Source organism: Cetorhinus maximus, chromosome 34 (assembly GCF_964194155.1).
Source record: "Cetorhinus maximus chromosome 34, sCetMax3.hap1.1, whole genome shotgun sequence".
Lineage (NCBI taxonomy): Eukaryota > Metazoa > Chordata > Chondrichthyes > Lamniformes > Cetorhinidae > Cetorhinus > Cetorhinus maximus.
The window spans coordinates 1,208,503-1,221,062 of record NC_135912.1 but is presented as its reverse complement, the minus strand read 5'-3'; the positions used below and the strand labels follow the sequence as shown (position 1 = coordinate 1,221,062).

The following is a 12,560-nucleotide window of genomic DNA, read 5'->3' as shown; positions in this document are numbered from 1 at the left end:
GAAAATAACTGTTTGTGTATATTCCTTGAATTTGGGGAGCTCTATGATTTCACGTGGGGCTCCATGGTATGGAACGATATGGCCAACAGAGTAAAACGTTTGGACACTCCTGCTCTGAAGAGGAGGGGATCAAAATGATGGGCCTCTATTTTACAGCAAGCTTGAAGACTTAAAAAATAGATATTTGACTGTTTTTCTTCTCCTGGTCTAGAAACAGGGAACACCATCTCAGAGTAAGGAATAGGCCATTTCAGACTGAGACGAGGAATTTCTTCACTCACAGGGTGGTGAATGTTTGGAGCACAATCAAGGCAGAGATTGATGGGTTTCCAGTTAGTAAAGATATCAAGGGCTATGGGGATAGTTGTTGAGGTAGAAGATTAGCCATGATCTAGTTGAAAGGCAGAGCAGATTTGAGGGACTGAAGGGCCTACTCCTGCTCCTATTTCCTATGTTCCTATTGGGAGAATAAAGACATTGCCAGTAAACCTTACTTTTCCTTTTGCACACGACGCAATAAGGGCAATTGCTGAGGTGAATGGCAGGAACCAGGTCCCTGTCCCAGTACCTTGGGGCACCTCCTGTTCAGGGTGCGCTGGGAGTCAAAGTACGTTATTGTCTTTTCACGGACATCAACGGAGATCAGAGACCAGTGAACCTCCAAGTGGATGGGAATCAAGAGCAGATCTTTGTTAAAAATGTCAACCTACAAAAAGAAAATACAATAAATAGCGTAACAAGCTAGATAACGATTAGACCCAGTGTCCTCAAGCAAAGGATAAGGAGCCAACAATTCTCTAACCCCACCCCAGTGACCCCTTCTGGAAAGAGTGAATGCAGATAACAGGCAAGGACCAGATTGGGTTCATCCTACAGCATTCCCCTCCCAAGCTGAATAGCCTGCTCTTACACAAAAAGAATGAGCACGTCAGTGGAGTATCAGAATCACTGTAATCATACCCTGCAATGCCTTTAGAAGATTACAAGGGAAAACGAGGAGGGGCGGAAAAGAGGGGACAGGAGTTTAGGAAGAGCTTCACCCCAAACAAAATTAAGAAGGAATTTTACACTGGTGCAGTGGGAACCCTTCTGAAGGTTCAAACATTGCACCCATTCCTTGGAGGCACTTTGCCTGAACGTGCTGTGATAGTTCATAAAGGATAGTTCATTCGACATTCCTCCTTGTAGTTATCTGGCCTGGCAGTTCAGGGACAGGTCAGAGGGAACTTTGCTCTACATTCAATCCATGTTGTACCTGAGGCTCACATTAGGTGAGAAATCTTACATTTTTAGTCCATCTCTTCACCCCATCGTAGCCCTTGGTTCTCAGCTTGTCATAAAAAAAGCTGTTGAAGAAGTGAACCTGGGTACAGAAAACAGACGTGAAATTCTTAAAGACAGTTTCACCTTGTGATGGTATCACCCTGCAGTACCAAACCCACCTTACTAATCCATCACTCGTAACATTCCCCGCCCTCCACAACCCGCCAACCCTTACAAATCTACAGCCTCTAAACCAATCTTCTCTTTCACTCCTCTCCCCAATGAGTCTGCACTCTTCCTTAACGAAGCATTCTGGCATGACATTCAGACTAAGAATATGGGTGCAGAGGAGATTTACCAGAATGGTACCAGGGATGAGGGGCTTCAGTTATGTGGAGAGACTGCAGAAGCTCGGATCGTTCTCCTTAGAGCAGGAAAGACTAAAGGAATCTCATAAGGGGCTTCGATAGGCAAGAAAGGGGGAAGCTGTTTCCACTGGTAGGAGGGTCGTTAAGCAGAGGACACAGGTTTAAGATGTTTGGCAAAAGAAGCGATTAGTAGAACATCTTAATATCGCAATTTAGAGACAAAGATGGCCGACTATGTTCAGGAAAATGCCTTGAAAAGGATATTTTGATTTCGGCTTTGATTCTAAACACATTCACTTTAATTGGTTGCAAAACTAGATAATTCCCAACGAGAAAAGGCAACTGCTTTTCCAAGTTTGTGCCAACCTCCTGTGCAAGCAGGCTTCGCCAACTTGACTGAGCTGCTTTGTAAAATCAAGCTTTCCCTCCGTGTTTCCTCCTCCATCTCATCCTCTTCAGGAGATCAGAGTACAGAGCAAGAACTTTAGCCTATTAGCAGCATTTTCCATTGTTATTGCAAGCATTCAGTAGCATGTGTTCAGATTACTGAAAACACACACACACCCGCCCCCATTACAGGCAGCCTGAGTCACTTGAGTGAGTGGACTTACCTTATCAGGGACGGTGTCCATAACCAGGTCTCCATACATGTTCATGACCTGCAGTGCAGCATAAGAAAAAGTACTTCATCTCTCATCACTAACACCAAGGACAGCCTCAGCATCTACTTTATAACACTCAATTCACTCTCTCTCTCTCTCTCTCTCCACCCCAAAATAGGTCCCTGTTCTATTTTATGTGGAACTCCTGCTTCCAAAGCCGCAGCTAATTCCTTTCCATTGTCTGTTGGGATGGGGGCAAAGCAACTTCCATTCAGGCTCCGCCAAAGATCAAAACAGTCACCTGGTCCTGTCTGAAGTAAACCTCAATGTGCAGGCTGTGGAGTGAACTATTCTGACTTCAGTGATTCCCCCTTGGAGCTGTTGCCTTCATTGTCTAATACTATCACCACCCCTGCCTCCGCGCTTGGCAAAAACATCCACAAGCAAAAGGGGTTTTTTTTATTCATTCATAGGATGTGGGCTTTGCTGGCTGGGCCAGCATTTATTGCCCATCCCTAGTTGCCCTCAAGGTGGTGGTGATGAGCTGCTGCCTTCTTGAACCGCTGCAGTCCCTGTGGTGTAGGTACACCCACAGTGCTGTTAGGGAGGGAGTTCCAGGATTTTGACCCAGTGACAGTAAAAAAAAAAATGGTGATATCAGGATGGTGAGTGGTTTGGAGGGGAACGTCCATGTGGTGGTGTTCCTATCTATCTGCTGCCCTTGTCCTTCTAGATGGTAGCGATCGTGGGTTTGGAAGGTACTGTCTAAGGAGCCTTGGTGAATTCTTTGCAGTGCATCTTGTAGATGGTACACACACTACTGCTACTGTGCGTCGGTGGTGGAGGGAGTGAATGTTTGTAGATGGGGTGACAATCAAGCGGCTGCTTTTTCCTGGATGGTGTCGAGCTTTTTGAGTGTTGTTGGAGCTGCACTCGTCCAGGCAAATGGAGAGTATTCCATCACACTCCTGACTTGTGCCTTGCAGATGGTGGACAGGCTTTGAGGGGTCACGAGGTGAGTTACTCGTCGCAGGATTCCTAGCCTCTGACCTGCTCTTGTAACCACAATATTTATATGGCTAGTCCAGTTCAGTTTCTGGTCAATGGTAACCCCCAGGATATCGATAGTGAGAGATTCAGTGATGGTAATGCCATTGACAGTCAAGGGGCGATGGTTAGATTCTCTCTTGTTGGAGATGGTCATTGCCTGGCACTTGTGTGGCGCAAATGTTACTTGCCACTTGTCAGCCCAAGCCTGGATATTGTCCAGGTCTTGCTGTATTTGGACATGGACTGCTTCAGTATCTGAGGAGTCGCGAATGGTGCTGAACATTGTGCAATCATCAGCGAACATCCCCACTTCTGACCTTCTGATGGAAGGAAGGTCATTGATGAAGCAGCTGAAGATGGTTGGGCTGAGGACACTACCCTGAGGAACTCCTGCAGTGATGTCATGGAGCTGAGATGACTGACCTCCAACAACCACAACCATCTTCCTTTGTGCTAGGCATGACTCCAACCAGCGGAGAGTTTTCCATGATTCCCATTGACTCCAGTTTTGCTAGGGCTCCTTGATGCCACACTCGGTCAAATGCTGCCTTGATGTTAAGGGCAGTCACTCTCACCTTACCGCGGGAGTTCAGCTCTTTTGTCCATGTTTGAACCAAGGCTGTAATGAAGTCAGGAGCTGAGTGGTCCTGGCAGAACCCAAACTGGGCATCAGGGAGCAGGTTATTGCTAAGCAAGTGCTGCTTGATAGCACTGTTGATGACCCCTTCCATTACTTTACTGATGATCGAGAGCAGACTGATGGGGAGGTTTGGACTTGTTCTGCTTTTTGTGTACAGGACATACCTGGGCAATTTTCCACATTGCTGGGTAGATGCCAGTGTTGTAGCTGTACTGGAACAGCTTAACTAGGGGCACAGCAAGTTCTGGAGCACAAGTCTTCAGTACTATTGCCGGAATATTGTCAGGGCCCATGGCCTCTGCAGTATCCAGTGCCTTCAGCCGTTTCTTGATATCACGTGGAGTGAATCGAATTGGCTGAAGACAGGCATCTGTGATGCCGGGGACCTCTGGAGGAGGCCGAGATGGATCATCCACTCGGCACTTCTGGCTGAAGATTGTCGTAAATGCTTCAGCTTTATCTTTTACACTGATGTGCTGGGCTCCTCCATCATTGAGGATGGGATATTTGTGGAGTCTCCTCCTCCAGTGAGTTGTTTAATTATCCAAAGGTTAATTACCTGTATGTTGATGACACTCTATCCGTCCCCTTCTCTCTTTCATTGATCCAAAGGCCATTACCATACTTTCCAACTATTACCACTAGCAGGACTTAAGATATTCATACTGGCAAAACTAAAGGTCCCCCTTTGGAACCCACTAGCCTCATACCTACCGCTGGCTTTGACTCAGGCTGACTCAGGAGGTGCAGACTGTTGATGTACTGCTTGATTCCCAAGCTTAGCTTGCATTCCCCAGACTGCTCTCTTTCACCCCCTCAATTTTGCCAACCTCAGCTCCTACCCCTCCGCCAGAATACTAGCACACAGCCTTGTCGTGTGGAGGCACTTCTATTAACCCTCTCCTAGCCAGCCTTCCTACTTTAACTCTCAGGTTTCAACTTATCCAAATGGTGGAAAACCAAGTCTGGGCATCCATTTCATCCCTGTTCTTCAATGAACTGGCTTCAAAGTTCTTGCCTTTCAAATCTCTCCATGGCATTGCCTCAACTTTACCGCCATGAAGCTCCCCTGCCCTACATCCCATTGCTTCCCTTCCCCTTTCTCTTTACTTCCCCATTTGTGGCCACTCCTTCTGTCCCTGTATTCCTGTCCTCCAGAATGCCCTGCCAGTTCCCTCTGCATTCACCGCCAACTCTCGTCTTCAAAACCTACTCAATCTTTTCATTTTACTAGCCCAACACTCTTCCATTGTCTTTGCCGCCCTCAGTGTAAAGTGTTTTGAGACTCCTTTCTTCATGTGTACAGATCTACGATGCTGCAAACTGTTATCGCTAAGTTTCCCCAAGCTGCCAATTAAGAAGTACACCATTGTTTGTCACTCTCTTCCCTAAAATGGCACCATCCCAGGGAAACAGCACACAAGCAGAGCTCTGAAATTCCTACACAAAAGATTCTAGAGCCTGGGTATACTTTAATAATTGACTCCTTAGTTGCTCATCAACTGTTAAACCTCCAAACTTCTCCCAGTTCTGAAGAAAGGTCATCGACCTAAAACTTTAACTGCTTCTCTCCATCCACAGATGCTGCCTGACCCACTAAAGATATCCAACATTTTCATGGTTTTACATTGAGAATTTTAATGGAACTGTTAAACCATTTAAAAGGAGCAAAGCAGTATTAAATGTCTGATGCTGTACAGCACAGTTCCAAATTCAACAAGCGAAGAGCAGACCAGGCAATCTCCACGTTATTCGCAACTAACACACGACACAGGGAAGTGATCACAACAGATACAAAAACTGCAAAGTTGGGGAAAATCTCTTCCATCTTTCTAGAGGAGGTGGTATTTCCTGAGTGATCAGCAAAACCACAGGCTCTCTGGTAAATGTACCACACCACACAGCTGGCAACTAGAAGCCAGTGTCCATCCCAATCCAGCCCCTGACTGATTTTAGTCAAGGAGTAAAGACAATTAGAGCAAACTGCTCAAGGCTCAGGGACCCTGATCCTGAGGGAGCCAGGTGGCAACGCCAGCTGAGGAGGACAGACTGAGTTGTGGTGGCTCTCCATAGTTAAAATGCCTCACTGCCCAGGTTCACAAAGGGAGGTCGGCCATTTGGCAGGACCATGAAACCATCCAACAGCTGGAATTGATGTTTTCCAGTGACTAGATGATGGACGGTCAGTAGGGAGGAGAAGAGAAGAAGAAAATAATGTTAATGATACAGTTTTAATTCAATCACAGGGTGTAGGCGTGAATGGCAAGACTGGACTCATTACCCATTCATAACTGCTCTTGAGAAGGCAGTGGGTGAGCCACTTGCTTGAATACAACTGAGTGGTTTGCTAGGCCATTGCAGTGGAGAGTTAGGGTGAACCACATTGTTGTAGATCTGGAGACATGTACAGGCCAGACCAGCTAAGGGTGGCACATTTTGTTGCCTAAATGACAGAAGGGTTTTTAACAACAATCCAATAGTGTCACGGCCGCCATTACGTCGGCCTTTCTATTCCAGGTTTCATTTAGTTATTTGAATTTAAACTCCACAGCTGCCATGGTGGGATTTGAACTCATGTCTCTGAATTGTTAGTCCAGCCCTCCGGATTACAAGTCCAGTATTACCATTATACTGCCCCGGACAGGTATTAAGTGCATGAACAATCATAACCCACCAATTCCAAATAGTCAACAACAAAAGAAATATAACCTGGTCATTAAGCCAGTTTTGCCCATACAAAGTGGAGAGGTCATCCATGGTGAGCACATGCCTCTTGTACGTGACGCGAAAGTTTCGGACAGCATTGTTCCCGATCATTCGGTGGTATGACTGCATCACGTGCTGAATCATGTTCTTCCTGTGTGCAGAGCCGGAAGAAATCACAGTCAAAACTCAAAACTAAACAATTCTGGCCCCAAGTTAAAAAGTTTCGCCTCCTTACCTTGCTCCCCAGAGTTACTCTGAGGTACAGTGACACAGTGGCTTACGCTTTAAGCAAACTAGGTGACGAACTTGCCAGACCACGTGATCCCACAGAGTCCAGTCCTGTCCTCACCAATGTTCATAAAGCTCTTCCCTGCAGACCCAGTGCCAGGGCATTGTGGACAATTCTACTGCCTGTCTGAGAATAGCTAACTCAATAGACAGGGAATCATACCCAGCACTTTCTAGATCTCTATGCCTCCATTAGGCCCTGTGTTAACCCTTCAGCAAATCGAAGCAAGTCAGGCAATTATTTCTGGTCCCTCCTTTTAACCCACCCATGGGGAAATCTCAGCCACGGCTCAGTCCATTGAACTAGGGGTGGGAAGGGAAGTGAAGGGTGGGTGGAAAGTCAGTGAGAGAGGCAAAGCAGCAGAGAAACAGGGACTCATGGGGTGAAGGGGGAGCCAAAAAAACACAGAGGCGGTACGGGAGAGGGCTCCTAAAAATAAACATGGGGAGGGATAACAAAGTCATTGTGGTAAATCTCCATTCTGTATTGAACAGGAAGGTTAAACTTCACACCACACAATAATAGTTATCTCCAGCCTGACATGGAAGCAATGTGTACCTGTGCGAGGTGGAGAAATCTTCTTCAAAAACATCCTGTAGTTTCTCAATGACCTCGTCGGTGTTCAGGGGTATTAAGCTGCCATAGGTTTGGATATACTCATCCAGGAGGCCTGAAAAGGAAGATCACCATTAGTGTGGATGAAAGGTCCAGCCATAAAAGGTTGAGGCCTGTGGCTTAATTTCGCCCTCTCCTGGGGGTTGTGTTTAACATCCAAGCGACCAGTGCAACCTAAGACAGTGAGTGTCGGCAGGCCACTTAGCATCAAGTGTGTGAAAGTCAAGCCCAATCCTATCCTCCCTTCATGTCCGCACTTGGCAGTAAGGGTGGGGCAGCTGGATTGGGTTGAGGGAAGGGAACAATGACTTCAGGCCCAGGTCAACCAGACCAGCACACACTGGGCTGAACTGTAAACCCTCCTGGACTTCAAGGGTGGTTTGCAAAACAGTTGGAGGTGAAGACGGAAATGGCGATCCCACATCCCCATCCCTCACCTCTCCTCTCACCAACCCAATCCTTAGTACCCGGGGAAGCAGACTCCCCAAATGGGAATGAATTTTCTCAAATCCCGAAAACAATGGCCAAAACACCCCAGGGAGTGCCCACCGATGTTGGCAGGTGGCAGTGTGGTCAGGCCACAGCAAGGTTACACGCTCCGATTAACTGTGAAGAGTCCTTACCATGAATGCAAGCTATATGCTCATTGCTCAAGGTCGACACGTGGCTGGTGCTGGGTCGATCGCTGGTCTTTGACTGCCCGGTAGCAGCTCCTTCAGTCACCGATTCTCCGACACCACTTGCTTGGCCGTCGGACTCGTGCTTGTGCTTGCTACCGCTTGCCGAGCTGCCCTCTCCGCTGTCCTCCTCGTCGCCAAACAGCTGCTCCGCCATCTGGGAGCCAATGCTGCACACGTGACTGATGACAATGCCGTTGTCATCTCCAACGGTGCGCTGGCATTGAGCGCTGACGTCCGAGGGCGGAGCTTCATCAGGGTCGCTTAGTGGGTGCCCATTTACTCCGAGCATATCTGCAACGTTATTCCGAAGGACAGAAAAAGCAAGGTCAGCTGCAATAAAACAATCACACAGGCTAGGGCATGCATTAGATTAAACACTGGCAATTTCCCTCCAGAAATAGAGTTTAAATGTAGTAAACTCTAACAGTGGAAAGTGTGGCACTTCCACAGCTTGCCGTAAGCAGGAAACAGAAAAATGTCACATTTGTACCAGAGGGACAACCATATCAGGAACATGATGAGGTAAAGGATAGTGAAAGTATTATTGTGAATCTAACTCCATTAAACTATACCTGATGGATGGAGCGCTTTACTCTGAATCCAAATGCAATAAATCACACCTGAAGTGCTTTACTCTGAATCTAACTGTCTTAAACTATACCTGATGGAGTGTTTTACTCTGAATCTAACTGTATTAAACTATACCTGGAGAGCTTTACTCTGAATCTAACTGTATTAAACTATACCTGGAGAGCTTTAATCTGAATCTAACTGTATTAAACTATACCTGATGGAGTGTTTTACTCTGAATCTAACTGTATTCAACTATACCTGATGGAGTGTTTTACTCTGAATCTAACTGTATTAAACTATACCTGATGGAGAGCTTTACTCTGAATCTAACTGTATTAAAATATACCTGATGGATGGACTGGTGTACTCTGAAAGTAACTCAATTAAACTATACTCGATGGAGTCCTTCATTCTCAATTTAACTGTATTAAAAACTTTACCTGATGGAATGTTCTACTCTGAATCTAACTGTATTAAAATCTAGAACAAAAACAAAAATAGCTGGAAAAACTCAGCAGCTCTGACAGCATCTGCGGAGAGGGATACAGGTGACATTTCGAGTCCGTATGACCCTTCATCAGAGCTAAGACATATAGAAATGGGATGAAATATAACCTTGTAGAAGGGGGTGGGACAGGAAAGCTTGATAGGGGGCCAGTGATAGGTGGAGGCCAAGAAGAGACTGCCAAAGATGTCATAGGCAAAAGGACAAAGGGGTGTTGACGGTGGTGATGTTATCTAAAAGGTGTGCTAGTGGGGACATTAAGAGAAGCAGGCTAGTGGCAGATGGCCCTAGTGCGGGTGGGGTGGGGGGAAGGGATCGGAATGGGCTAAAAGGTGGAGATGAAACAATAGATCGAAATAATAGATCGAACTGTATTAAACATTACCTAGAGAGCTTTACTCTGAATCTAACTATATTAAACTATACCTGGAGAGCTTTAATCTGAATCTAACTATATTAAACTATACCTGGAGAGCTTTAATCTGAATCTAACTGTATTAAACTATACCTGGAGAGCTTTAATCTGAATCTAACTATATTAAACTATACCTGGAGAGCTTTAATCTGAATCTAACTATATTAAACTATACCTGGAGAGCTTTAATCTGAATCTAACTGTATTAAACTATATCTGGAGAGCTTTAATCTGAATCTAACTGTATTAAACTATACCTGGAGAGCTTTAATATGAATCTAACTGTATTAAACTATACCTGGAGAGCTTTAATCTGAATCTAACTATATTAAACTATACCTGGAGAGCTTTAATCTGAATCTAACTGTATTAAACTATACCTGGAGAGCTTTAATCTGAATCTAACTGTATTAAACTATACCTGGAGAGCTTTAATCTGAATCTAACTGTATTAAACTATACCTGGAGAGCTTTAATCTGAATCTAACTGTATTAAACTATACCTGGAGAGCTTTAATCTGAATCTAACTATATTAAACTATACCTGGAGAGCTTTAATCTGAATCTAACTATATTAAACTATACCTGGAGAGCTTTAATCTGAATCTAACTGTATTAAACTATACCTGGAGAGCTTTACTCTGAATCTAACTATATTAAACTATACCTGGAGAGCTTTAATCCGAATCTAACTGTATTAAACTATACCTGGAGAGCTTTACTCTGAATCTAACTATATTAAACTATACCTGGAGAGCCTTAATCTGAATCTAACTGTATTAAACTATACCTGGAGAGCTTTAATCTGAATCTAACTGTATTAAACTATACCTGGAGAGCTTTAATCTGAATCTAACTGTATTAAACTATACCTGATGGAGAGCTTTACTCTGAATCTAACTGTATTAAACTATACCTGATGGAGAGCTTTAATCTGAATCTAACTGTATTAAACTATACCTGATGGAGTGTTTTACTCTGAATCTAACTGTATTAAACTATACCTGGAGAGCTTTAATCTGAATCTAACTGTATTAAACTATACCTGATGGAGTGTTTTACTCTGAATCTAACTGTATTAAACTATACCTGATGGAGTGTTTTACTCTGAATCTAACTGTATTAAACTATACCTGGACAGCTTTAATCTGAATCTAACTGTATTAAACTATACCTGGAGAGCTTTAATCTGAATCTAACTGTATTAAACTATACCTGGAGAGCTTTAATCTGAATCTAACTGTATTAAACTATACCTGATGGAGTGCTTTACTCTGAATCTAACTGTATTAAACTATACCTGATGGAGTGTTTTACTCTGAATCTAACTGTATTAAACTATACCTGATGGAGAGCTTTACTCTGAATCTAACTGTATTAAACTATACCTGGAGAGCTTTAATCTGAATCTAACTGTATTAAACTATACCTGATGGAGTGTTTTACTCTGAATCTAACTGTATTAAACTATACCTGATGGAGAGCTTTACTCTGAATCTAACTGTATTAAACTATACCTGGAGAGCTTTAATCTGAATCTAACTGTATTAAACTATACCTGATGGAGTGTTTTACTCTGAATCTAACTGTATTAAACTATACCTGATGGAGAGCTTTACTCTGAATCTAACTGTATTAAACTATACCTGATGGAGAGCTTTACTCTGAATCTAACTGTATTAAACTATACCTGATGGAGAGCTTTACTCTGAATCTAACTGTATTAAACTATACCTGATGGAGAGCTTTACTCTGAATCTAACTGTATTAAACTATACCTGGAGAGCTTTAATCTGAATCTAACTGTATTAAACTATACCTGATGGAGTGTTTTACTCTGAATCTAACTGTATTAAACTATACCTGATGGAGAGCTTTACTCTGAATCTAACTGTATTAGACTATACCTGATGGAGAGCTTTACTCTGAATCTAACTGTATTAAACTATACCTGATGGAGAGCTTTACTCTGAATCTAACTGTATTAAACTATACCTGATGGAGTGCTTTACTCTGAATCTATATGGTTTAAAACTACACCTGGTAGAGTGTTTCCCTCTGAATCTAACCATACTAAACCATACCTAATGGAGTGCTTTACACTGAATCTAACTGTATTAAAATCTACCTGGAGTACTTCCCCCTGAATGTAACCACATTGGAATATACCTGATGGAGTGCTTCACTCTGAATCTAACTGTATTAAACTATTCCTGATGGAATATTTTACTCTGAATCTAACTGTATTAAACTATATCTGATGGGGTGCTTTACTCTGAATCGAACTGAATTAAACTCTATGTAGTGGGTGTTTTACTCTGAATCTAACTCTATTAAACCATGCCTGCAGTGTTTCACTCTGAATCTGTGTTAAGCTATACCTAATGGAATAAGTCAATCTGAATGCAACTGTACTGAACTATACCGAGTGCAGTGCTTCATTCTGAATCTAACTGTATTAAACTATACCAGATGCAGTGCTTTACTCTGAATCTCATTGTATTCAGCCATACCTGATTGACTGCTTTACTCTGATTCTAACTGTATTAAACTATACTTGATGGAGTGTTTTACTCTGAATCTAACCGTACTAAGCCATGCCTAATGGTCCAACCCTGACATTGTCATCAAACCCGCTGACAAGGGTGGTGCTGTTGTTGTCTGGCGCACTCACCTCTACCTCGCAGAGGCTGAGCGTCAACTCACAGATACTTCCTCCTACCTCTCCCTGGACCATGACCCCACCACTGAACATCAAGCCATTGTTTCCAGGACTGTCACTGACCTCATCTCCTCTGAAGATCTTCCTTCCACAGCTTCCAACCTGATAGTCACCCAACCTCGGACGGCCCGC

General features: G+C 43.8%; 1 protein-coding gene across 2 annotated transcripts in view; it reads right to left on the bottom strand.

Moving 5' to 3' along the window:
* LOC144671774 (uncharacterized) overlaps positions 1–12,560 on the bottom strand; it is a 51,383-nt gene that overhangs the window by 16,629 nt on the left and 22,194 nt on the right. For both annotated transcript variants that reach the window (XM_078533806.1, XM_078533807.1), the window contains exons 3-8: positions 8,157–8,504; positions 7,477–7,588; positions 6,633–6,780; positions 2,243–2,290; positions 1,286–1,363; positions 569–706 (exon numbers count right to left, since the gene is read on the bottom strand). In XM_078533806.1, coding sequence (XP_078389932.1) covers positions 569–706; positions 1,286–1,363; positions 2,243–2,290; positions 6,633–6,780; positions 7,477–7,588; positions 8,157–8,504 — 872 coding nt within the window. The remainder of the gene's footprint in view (positions 1–568; positions 707–1,285; positions 1,364–2,242; positions 2,291–6,632; positions 6,781–7,476; positions 7,589–8,156; positions 8,505–12,560) is intronic.